The following is an 11,406-nucleotide window of genomic DNA, read 5'->3' as shown; positions in this document are numbered from 1 at the left end:
CAAGTGGTAGAGCGCTCGCCTTGAGCTGAACAGCTGAGGGACAGTGCTCAGGCCCAGAGTTCAGGCCCCATGACCGACAAAAAAAAAAAAAGTCCCATGGATTTTCCTGGCCGGGCTGGCTTTGAACTGAGATCCTCAGATCTTGGCCTCCTGAGTAGCTAGGATGACAGGGGTGAGCCACCAGTGCCCCACCCTAATGTGATTTAAAAAAAAAATCAGGCATCTTTATGCAGGCCTCAATAAAATGTCTCATGAAAGACAGAAATGCTTTAATCCTGGTATAAGGTAAAATCTTATATAGTATATCCTTGACTTCATGGTCAAGGTTAAACACACTCCCTTCCTCTCTTCCCTGATTTGATTGAATTTAACACAGTCCTTGGATGAGCCAAAGACTCAACAACACTCAACACATGGGTAAGATGAGAAAGATTTCTCAGTGGAATCTGTTGTTAAAAAAAAATTGGTTTCTGTTTTCTGGGCTAACAGCCTCTCCATTATCCTGGCTGCTTGCTCTTCACTCTATTTCTGGGCTAGATTAATTCCCAGAAAACTTCTGGAGCCATTTTCCTGATGGACGTTCTCAACACTGATTAGGAGATAAGGTAGGGTTCCAGATTTTAGTTTTTGGAGACTGATAGGTGTCTCTTCTTTTTCTCCTTCTTTTGCTAGTCCTGGGGCTTGAACTCAGAGCCTAGGCACTGCCCCTGAGCTTTTTTGGCTCAAGGCTATTAACCTACCACTTGAGCCACAGCGCCACTTCTGGCTTTTTCTGCGAATGTGGTGCTGAGGAATTGAACCCAGGGCCTCATGCATGCAAGGCAAGCGCTCTACTACTGAGCCAAGTTCCCAGCCCCATGTCATTATTATGGTCAGTAGAAAAGTACAGGATTGGACTGGGAGTGTGGCTCAGTGGTAGAGTGCTCACTTAGCATGCATGAAGCCCTGGGTTCAATTCCTCAGTACCACATACATAGAAAAAGTGGTGCTGTGGCTCAAGTGGTAGAGCACTAGCTTTGAGCAAAAGAAGCTCAGGGACAGCGCCCAGGCCCCGGGTTCAAGCCCCAGGACTGGAAAAAAAAAAGTACAGAATTTTGCTTTGGTGGTTTGGGGGAACCCCCCGCCCCCACATATCTTTTCATCTGTGCCCTCAGCCCAGGAAAAGGTGATCATGAAACCACCGTGTGAAATGAAGTCTGCTTTGTGTTTCTCTGTGGACAAAGGCTTTGATCAGCAGCTGTGCTGTGCTTCTAAAGCTGCGTGGGTTTGGGGTTTGGTTTGGTTTTCTTTTTTTTCTTTCCTGGGATGGGGGGCATTGAAAGGTGGGGGGGGTGCCTGCAGAATTCAGTGGGTTCACAGGCATGCTGCTTCTTTCTGATCCTCATTAGTCAGCTGTCCCCCCCCCATCCTCTCCACCCCCTCTCCTAGCACAGAGGGGAGGACTTACAGAACCTCTTGAGTGCATATCAACCTGAACCTAGAGGGGAGAGGGGGCAGCCCCAGGGATCTAGGAGCCAGCCCTCACCCAGCAGCAAGATGGAAATGACTTCTTCCAATTGCTTGGAGTCTGGAAGATCGCCTTGCAGGAGGGTCCCATGCCAGCGGACAGATGGGCTGGGCTGCGGGAGGCACAGGCTGCTCTGGGCTGTCTGGTAAAGGTTTCCTAAGGCTGGTGGTCCATCCAGCCGGGCCAGGGAGGCTGTTTTGGGAGAGGGAGCTCAGGCCACGCCCCCAGGCTCTACACACAGCCTTGTGTGCATCTCAACCACTGCGCGTGGGCTCTCTCTCTGTCTCTCTCTGTCTCTCTTGCCAGTCCTGGGGATGCAACTCAGGGCCTGGGCACTCACTGTCCCTGAGCTTCTTTTTGCTCCAGGCTAGCACTCTACTACTTGAGCCACAGCGCCACTTCTGGCTTTTTCCTGTGTATGTGTCGCTGAGGAATCGAACCCAGGGCTTCATGCATGCCAGGTGAGTACTCTACCACTCAGCCACCTTCCCAGTGCTGCTCTGTCTCTTCCCAGTGCTCTCTGGTCTCTCATACTTAGAGCAAATCTCTGGGCCATGTTCTTTCGGACTGCTGCCCCACCTTAATGCCCACAGGGCAGCGCCTTAGCAAGGTGGCTGAATGTGTCCTTCAAATGAGGTAGCTACTCCAAGTTTAAAAAGAGAGTAAGGCTGGGGCTGGGAAGGTGGCTCAGTGGTAGAGTGCTCACCCAGCATACATGAAGCCCTGGGTTTGATTCTTCAGTACCACATACACAGAATAAGTGGCGTTGTGGCTCAAGTGGTAGAGCACTAGCCTTGAGTGAAAAGCAGTTCAGGGACAGTGCCCAGGCCCTGAGTTCAAGCCCCAGGACTGGCAAAAAAAAAAAAAAAAAAGATAATAAGGCTGGATGCTGGTAGCTCCTCATGATTATAATCCTAGCTACTTAGGAGGCTGAGATCTGAGGATTCTGGTAGAGCGGAGGAGCAGAAAAGTCTGTGAGACTCTTGTCTCCAATCAATTAGCAAAAAGTTGAAAATGGAGGTATGGTTCAAATAGTAGAACGTCAGCTTTTTTTGTTGTTGTTGTTGGTCATGGGGCTTGAGCTCTGGGCCTGGGCACTGTCTCTCAGCTCTTCAGCTCCAAGCTAGCGCTCTACCACTTGAGCCACAGCGCCACTTCGGGTTTTCTGGAACCAGAACACTACCTTTAACCAAAAAATAAAAAAAGAAAGAAAAGCCAAACAAGAGTATGAGGCTCTGAGTTCAAGTCCTAGTCAGTACTAGCACCACAAAAAATAAAAAGGATAATAAAACCAACAAGGTAGGTTAGTTTAATTAGCTTAGGAATAATACAATCTTGCTGGGCTCCAGTGGCTCATATCTGTCATTCTAGCTACTCAGGAGGCTGAGATCTGAGGATCGTGGTTCAAAGTCAGCCTGGGCAGGAAAGACCATGAGACTCTTATCACCAATAAACCACCAGAAGACCGGAAGTGGCACTGTGGCTCAAGGGGTAGAGTACTAGCTTTGAGCAAAACAAGCGCAGTAGACAGAGCCCAAACCCAGAGTTTGAGCCCCTGGACCAGCAAAAAAAGAAATAATGCAATCTCTAGAGCTCACTAAGAAAATGAACTTTGAGATTTATGCTTTTATATGCCTGAAAACTCCTTTCTTTTATTTATGCCACAAATCCTTTAAAAAAAAAAAAGCAACCCAATAGTTAGAAAGTGCATGTGTGTCATTCTCTCTCTTATACTTGGAATAAAGCTGAGGAAATTCAATGTTTCTGAATTACAGCCTGTGGATTTGTGATAAGGACTCTAAGCGAGAAGCCTTTTAATTCAGAGCAGAATCTGTTTCCAGCTATTGTTCAATGAATGTAAAGTATCTGGGTAGTGGACATGTTGTATAATGTAGCTAAGTGCCAGGCAAACAAACCTTTGTAGGGCTAGTGCTGAACTCCTGAATACCCATGAATAGTGAGCTAATTTGCTATTTATTTGGAGTTTTCCTTGAAAAGTAATATTAATATTATTAATAATAATAATGCTTGTCAAAGCCGAATGAGAGTTGGGTGCCAGTAGCTCATACCTGCCATCCTAGCTACTAGGGAGGCTGAGATCTGAGGATCCTGGTTCAAAACCAGCCTGGGCAGGTAAGTTTTTGAGCCGCTTATCTCCAATGAACCACCAGAAAAACCAGGAATGGGGCTGTGGCTCAAAGGGGTAGTAGAGTGCTAGCCTTGAACACAAAAGCTCAGGGACAGCGCCCAGGCCTTGAGTTTAAGTCCCATGACCGGAAAAAGAAAAAAAAAGAAAAGACGAGTCCCATGAGTTGACAGGATGAAGCAAAGTCACAGCTGAGTGAGGATAAGTAATCTAAAAGGAAACTGGGCACAAACCACATAGTGATGCCCTCTTTAAGCAACTAGAAAAGCTGTCGGAAGACTGGGAATGACAGCTCCTGAGTCTCTGGAGACCAGCAGTTCACCGGCTCTAATATTAACATCGCTTGCAACAGAACGCTGTCACTAGAAATAGGACAGCCCGTGTCACTTCCACTTGGGAAATTTGCATTCTGGGAAAACAGCTCCTAATTTCTTCCTGTCTTTTACTATCCTCGGGCATTGCATTTTTTTTTTTTTTAAAGCTGCTTTGAGACATCGTTTATAGTCTCTTTGTCTACTTTCGGGAGAAACTCTATTCTCCCCACCCCTCCTACCCCCAAAAGAGGCAGACACAAGAAATCTGCTTTGTTTGCCAGGGGAAACCGGTGGAGCTCAGAGGAATGAAATCTTTAGGCTTGTGAAGAACTGGGAAGTCTGTTTTCGTTTCGTTGCTAACCCAGAGAAGCCCCCCTCCCCCATACACACACACACACACACAAACCGCACACACACACACACACACACACACACACACACACACCGGCTTTCTTCACGATGGATAATCTATTACCTCCCACCAGATTCTCTTCTTTCAAAAAATACCCTCTTCAAGCTCTCAGGAAGTATTTAGCGTCGCTGAGAAACGGAAGAGCTGAAGATCAGGTAACGTTTTGCTTTTATTACCTTTGAACATGATTTTGGGGTGGGGTGACTTACATAGCAGAGTGGTTTGGCTTTCTGTTCATCTACATGCGCCTTTTCGTAGGCCCTGGTTAGATTCTGTTCAGATGTAGCAATTGGAACAAGAGACAGGCTTGCTAGGGCTTATTTAAACGTGGAACATTTGGATCCTGAGCTTAAGCTGAAGTTCTGTCATAAAACCACAGGCTCTGCTTTCTTCTGAATATCTGAACTATTGTATCAAGAGTTAAGATTTTTTTTTTGCTTCATAGCTTTGATAATTATCCAGGGCATGGAATGTGAAACTTTGGGAAACTATTCAATGAGTAATTTTGAACTATTAATAGGTATTCATTTCAAAGGTTGAAACTATTAATATCTCAACCAAAAAAAAAGTCTCAAGCCCTAGAAATTCACTTGTTTTCCTGTATGTACTTGGGGTTACATATGTATTTAGGGTTATATTAATATTACTAGGGTTTGCAAAAAAACAAACAGTTTTTTGTAGCTTGTAAATGGTTCATGGATGAGCTGTAAAAGAGTAATAAGGAGACAGGGCTGGGAATGTGGCTTAGTGGTAGAGTGTTCCCCTAGCATGCATGGGTTTGATTCCTGAGTACGGCATAAACAGAAAAAGGCAAAAGTGGTTATGTGGCTCAAGTGGTAGAGCGCTAGCCTTTAGCAAAAAAGAAGCTCAGAGACAGTGCCCAGGCCCTGAGTTCAAGCCCCAGGACTGTCTTTAAAAAAAAAAAAGGCAGGCTGGGAAGGTGGCTCAGTGGTAGAGTGCTTGCCTTGCATGTGTGAGGCCCTGGGTTCAACTCCTCAGCACCACATAAGCAGAAAATGCCAGAAGTGGTGCTGTGTAGAGCGCTAGCCTTGAGCTGTAGAGCTGAGGAACAGCGCCCAGGCCCTGGGTTCAAGCCCCAGGGGGAAAAAAAACAACAACAAAAAGGGTAAGAAGACAGAATTGATCATTTCTTTTTAGCACGGGAGAATGTTATAATTTTCAGTCTTTTTTTTTAAGCCAATCAAAAGTCAGTTTCTAATAGGAGACGCTCGCATGTGGGTGTAGGAACACTTTTTTAAAAAAAGACTTGGAAAATGTCTAATAAAAAAATGTCTACTCGCTGGGCGCTGGTGGCTCATGCCTGTAATTCTAGCTACTCAGGAGGCTGAGATCTGAGGATCGCGGTTCAAAGCCAGCTCGGGCAGGAGAGACCGTGAAACTCCTATCTCCAATAAACCACCAGAAAACCGGAAGTGGCGCTGTAGCTCAAGTGGTAGAGTGCTCGCCTTGAGCTAAAGAGCTGAGGGACAGCGCCCAGGCCCAGAGTTCAAGCCCCACGACCGACCAAAAAAGAAAAAAAAAGTCTACTCCTCGCTCTAAATCATGCATTCCTTATACTGCTTGCAATGTCCTTCCACCTTTGCCATCTGTGGAAAAAGGATTGCTACAAAAAAAACCCTGCTTTTTATAATTGTGGTGGATTGTTAAGAAGAAGTAACAATGTCTAGCCCTATTTTTAAATCCGGTGGCTCGGTTCGAAAGACATGAGACAGTGAGACACAAAGGGGAAGGACAGATCTGTGACCACATAGCGGGCCTAGAGTCAAACAACCTGGCCCCCTGTGCTTATGACTAGAACAGCAGGACAAGGGCAGGGAACACGACTCCTGTCTTGTGTTTGTTCTTTGTAACAGCAGATGACCCATTTATTCAGACACTTCTAGGAAAGGAGAGTGAAGGACCCTTTCATGACAGGCTTCCCAAAGAGTTCGTTATCTAATTTGGGGGAAAAAAAAAAGAAAGTCAGTGCTACTGTTGGACAAAGAGCTGCTTTTCTGCCCCCCAATTAGTTGTTTTTTTTTCTTTTTTTTAAAACAAGAGCTGGAGAATCAAAGAGATTCCCTTCATTAAGGGAGCTGGGCTGCTCCAATTTCCTCTTGCTTAGTGAAGGTGTCACACTTAAAAAGAAAAATCTCCTGGGTCTCCAAGTCTCAACATGCACTTGGCTTTGAAGTAGAAAGCCAGAGAGAGCCATGTGGCGATGTTCAGAGGTTTGGGGTGTCAGGCTTTGGAATGTCACAGGGTTTTGGAAGGGGAGAAGAGAGGTGGTCAAAATGGAACTGAACCTATGGAATTTAGATGAACTGATTTCTCCCCTTCTCTCAGTAATTATACGTTGTGTATGTGTGTATGTGTATGTGCATCTGCGTGCCAGTACTGGCAGTCGAACTTAGTGTCTAGACACTCTCCTTTAGCTTTGCTGCTCAAATCTAGTGCTCTGGGGCTGGGAAGGTGGCTCAGTGGTAGAGCGCTTGCCTAGCATGCATGAAGCCCTGGGTTCGATTCCTCAGTACCACAGACAGAGAAAAAGCCACAAGTGGCTCTGTGGTTCAAGTGGTAGAGCGCTAGCCTTGAGCAAAAGAAGCTCAGGGACAGTGCCCAGGCCCTGAATTCAAGCCCTAGGACTGACCAAAAAATTAAAAATAAGCTAGTGCTCTACCACTTGAGCCACATCTCTACATTGGGCTTTTTGCTGGTAAATTGGAGGTAGTGTCAGAGACTTTTCTTGTTCAGGCTGGCTTTGAACCATGATCCTCAGATCTTAAACTCTAGAGTAACTAGGATTACAGTCATGAGCCACCAGAGGTCTGCACAACAGCTCTTGAATTTGAAGCTACATTCATTCTTGTGATTTTATCACCTATCATCTTCATCCCTTGTGGCTGTGAATTTTATTTATTTAAAAAATTATTTTTCTGTCTGTCGTGGGGCTTGAACTCTGGGCCTGGGCACTGTCCCTCAGCTCTTCAGCTCAAGGCTAGTGCTCTACCACTTGAGCCACAGTTCCACTTTGGGCTTTTTGCTAGGTATGTGGTGCTGAGGACTTGAACCAAGGGCCTCATGCATGTAAGGCAAGCACTCTACCACTGTGCCATCTTCCCAGCCCTATTTATTTACTTTTTTGGTGGCAGTACTGGGGCTTGAACTCAGGGCCTGAGTTGTTATACCTTAGGTTTTTTTTTTTTTTCACTCAAGGCTGGTGGTCTGCCACTTGAGCCACAGTTCCACTTTGGGCTTTTTGGTAGTTATTTGGAGCTAAGAGTCTCACGGACTTTCCTGCCCTGGTTGGCTTTGAACCCTGATCCTCAGATCTCAGCCTCCTGAGTAGTTAGGATGACAGGCACGAGCCACCAGTGCCTGGCTGTTAGATGATTTTATTTCCTCCAAGGCAGGGAATACAGTTCTTGTTCACCATTTCAGCCCTAGTGCCAAGTATCAACCTGGCACATAGAAGACCCATTTTATATAACTGAATGAATGAGAAAGGCTTCATAATTGGTAAGAGAAGACGTGGAGTCAGGAGTCTACAGGGGGTTAAGATGCTCTCGTGCAAGGCAAGAGCTAGTAGAAAAAAAAAATAGGGCGATTATCCTCTTTGAGCACAGGCGAGTGAAATCTAGAGGAGTTTATTTGAGAGATGTGGGACTTGTGTTGGAGGTTAAGAGCTGAGAGTGAGTTCACACAGCTCTTGCGTGTCAGCGCTGAGATGAGAATTTCCCTCACTTGACTCCTGTGTTCTTTCCAATATTTGTTATGAGGCCAGAGTACAGGCAAAGAAAAGGACGTATGGGCAGAAAGAAAAGAGGAACATAGATGATGGCTGAGGGTCAACTTGCTCCTTTAAGCAAAGACTAACACAGAAAAGCCTCCTCCCTGCGGCCCCCCCCCCGCTTTTTTTTTTTGTTGTTTTGGTGCCGGTCTTGGGCTTAAACGTGGGGCCTGGATGCTGTCCCTCCTAAAGTATTCTTAAAATATTTAAAATTTTTTTTATTATTTTGTTGGTCGTGGGACTTGAACTCTGGGCCTGGGCACTGTCCCTGAGCTCTTCAGCTCTACCACTTGAGCCACAGCGCTACTTCTGATTTTCTCATGGTTTATTGGAGATAAGAGTCTCAGGGACTTTCCTGCCCAGGCTGGCTTTGAACTGTGATCCTCACGTCTCAGTCTCCTTAGTAGCTAGGATTACAGACATGAGCCACCAGTGCCCGACTGTGCCTTAAGTTTTTATCACTCTAGGCTGGTACTCTATCACTTGAGCCACATCTCCACTTCTGGCTTTTAGGTGGTTCGTTGGTGGTAAGAATCTCATGGACTTCCTGCCTCAGCTGGCTTTGAACTGGGATCTTTGGATCTCAGCCTTCTGAGTAGCTAGGATGACAGGTGTGAACCACTGATATATGTCTTGAAAAGCCTGGTTTTTGTTTGTTTGTTTTTGCCAGTCCTGGGACTTGAACTCAGGGCCTGGGCGCTGTCCCTGAACTCCTTTTTGCTCAAGGATAGCACTCTACTACTTGAGCCACAGTGCCACTTCTGGCTTTTTCTGTGTATGTGGTACTGAGGAATCGACCTAGGGCTTCATGAATGCTAGGCAGGCACTCTACCACTAGGCCACATTCCCAGCCCAGAGATAGAGTGTTTCTGTGTAGCCTAGATAGGCTACTCATACTCATGATCATGCTCCTGGTCTTGGCCTCCCAAGGTGCTGGGATTATAGCTGTACGCCACAATGCCCCGTGAGACCTCTCTCCTTCGGCTGGTAATACCCTCCTCGGCCTCACTGATCTGAAACCTCCTCGTATATGTTCCCTGGAAGAGGGAGAGCAGAGGAAGGGATCAGAAAACACACTGGCGAATTGAGCAGACAAGAATGTGAGAGGATCTTGATAATCATGAGGATCTTGCTTTCCTGAATATGGAAAGATTTCTTTCTGAATAAGAAATGCCATCCAAAAAAGCCGGGCGCTGGTGGCTCACGCCTGTAATCCTAGCTACTCAGGAGGCTGAGATCTGAGGATCGTGGTTCAAAGCCAGCCCGGGCAGGAGAGACCGTGAGACTCCTATCTCCAATAAACCACCAGAAAACCGGAAGTGGCGCTGTAGCTCAAGTGGTAGAGCGCTAGCCTTGAGCTGAAGAGCTGAAGGACAGTGCCCAGGCCCAGAGTTCAAGCCCCACGACCGACAAAAAAAAAAAAGAAATGCCATCCAAAGCTGACCTGACAAGTCTGGTCTATTTCACAGTGAGGAGAGCCATGCTGGGGAACTGGGGGACACGTACCACAATGCCATCTTAATTATGGAATACAGTTGAAATCTGTTCTGTAGGCTGTTCTCCAGAGTTCCTCTCCAATGAAGCCAGGCGCTGGTGGCTCACGCCTGAGTCGGGAGGCTGAGATTGAAGGATTGTAGTTTGAAGCTAGCCCTGGCAGGATAGTCTGAGACTCTTATCTCCAAGGGGCTGCCACCAAAAAGCCAGCAGTGGAGGTGTGGCTCAAGGGATAGAGCGTCAACCTGGAGTGAATAAGCTAAGGAACAGTGCACAGGTCCCAAGTTCAAGTCCCAGTACACCCCTCCGCACCCATACAATTCTCCATGTGCAATTTAAGATACAGGGCTGAGATTTTACATCACCCCTGGGGAGGACTTTGTAGAATTATATGCACGTAACATTGATAGTTATTTTGCTGTGATTGTATGAAGCTGAGCCTTAATGTTCCTATTAAATAGGATATTAAAAGTTCAACTATTGTGCTGGGAATGTGGCTTAGTGGTACAGGGCTTGTCTAGCATGCATGAAGCCCTGGGTTCCATACCTTAGTTCCACAGACACAGAAAAAGCCGGAAATGGTGGCTCAAGTGGTAGAGTGCTAACCCTGAGCAAAAAAAAAAGTTCAGGGATAGTGCCCAGGCCCTGAGTTCAAGTCCTAGGACTGGCAAAAACAATGTTCAATCATTTTATCACGGTAATTACAAAACTCCTCTATTTAACAGGAGAAAACAAAAAGGTATGTATTTACTATCACCTCACCTGAGCAAAAAAAAGAAAGCTACCAATGTTTTATTTCCCTTAGCCAATAATTAAGCTGGGTGCTGGTGGCTCAGGTCTGTTATCCTAACTACTCAGGAGGCTGAGATCTGAGGATCACAGTTCAAAGCCAGACCAGAATGGCACAACTCTTTAATAGGCGAGAGTCCATGACATAGGGCAGTTCAGAAAGAGTATGTGTGAGTTCCTTCCTCAGCATCCTCAGATCCTAATCTCACTGAATGAAGTAGAAGATGTTCTTCCTATGTGTGTTGTAAGCAAAACAATGACAGATGGAAATATTCTGGTATTGGGAAACCTTAGAGGTCCTTATCACCTTTGCCTCATTTGTCTTTTTTTTTTTTTTTTTGCGGGGGATCCAGTCATGGGGCCTGAACTCTGGGTCTGGGCGCTGTCCCTTAGCTCTTCAGTTCAGGGCTAGTGCACTTCCACTTGAGCCACAGCACCACTTCTGGCTTCTTGTTTTTTTAAATGCTCATGTGGTGCTGAGGAATCAAACCCATGCATGCAAAGCAAGCACTCTACCACTGAGCCACCTTCTTAACCCTTTTTTTTTTTTTTTTAAGAATTACCTTTAAGCTGGCACTGGTGGCTCACACCTGTCATCCTAGCTACTCAGGAGGCTGAGATCTGAGGAAGGAAAGCTCTCGAGATTAGGGGTTATTTGCAAATACAAATAGATATCAAACTCCTCTACAATTCTAATTAATATTAAAGACACTATTTACTATCCTTCCAAGCATGACAAGACAAGTTAACACACAGAGCATGCTACTGCTGCTCAAGAACACAGTTAAAAAAATACATACATACACACACATATACATAACAGCACTAAAGAAAGCCTTTAGGGGCTGGGAAGGTGGCTCAGTGGTAGAGTGCTTGCCTTGCATGCATGAGGCCCTGGGTTCGATTCCTCAGCACCACATAAGCAGAAAAAGCACCCTCCTCTCTCTCTCTCTC

At 46.0% G+C, this 11,406-nt stretch overlaps 1 protein-coding gene across 1 annotated transcript in view; it reads left to right on the top strand.

Moving 5' to 3' along the window:
- Positions 1 to 4,357: 4,357 nt before the first annotated feature.
- The window catches only part of Atp2c1 (ATPase, Ca++ transporting, type 2C, member 1), an 80,779-nt gene continuing 73,730 nt past the window's right edge, over positions 4,358 to 11,406 (top strand). The window contains exon 1 of the mRNA XM_013028043.1: positions 4,358 to 4,534. Coding sequence (XP_012883497.1) covers positions 4,427 to 4,534 — 108 coding nt within the window. The 5' untranslated portion in view covers positions 4,358 to 4,426. The remainder of the gene's footprint in view (positions 4,535 to 11,406) is intronic.

This window comes from Dipodomys ordii, unplaced genomic scaffold (assembly GCF_000151885.1).
Source record: "Dipodomys ordii isolate 6190 unplaced genomic scaffold, Dord_2.0 Scaffold107, whole genome shotgun sequence".
Classification (NCBI taxonomy): domain Eukaryota; kingdom Metazoa; phylum Chordata; class Mammalia; order Rodentia; family Heteromyidae; genus Dipodomys; species Dipodomys ordii.
This window is presented reverse-complemented; position numbering and strand designations above follow the sequence as displayed.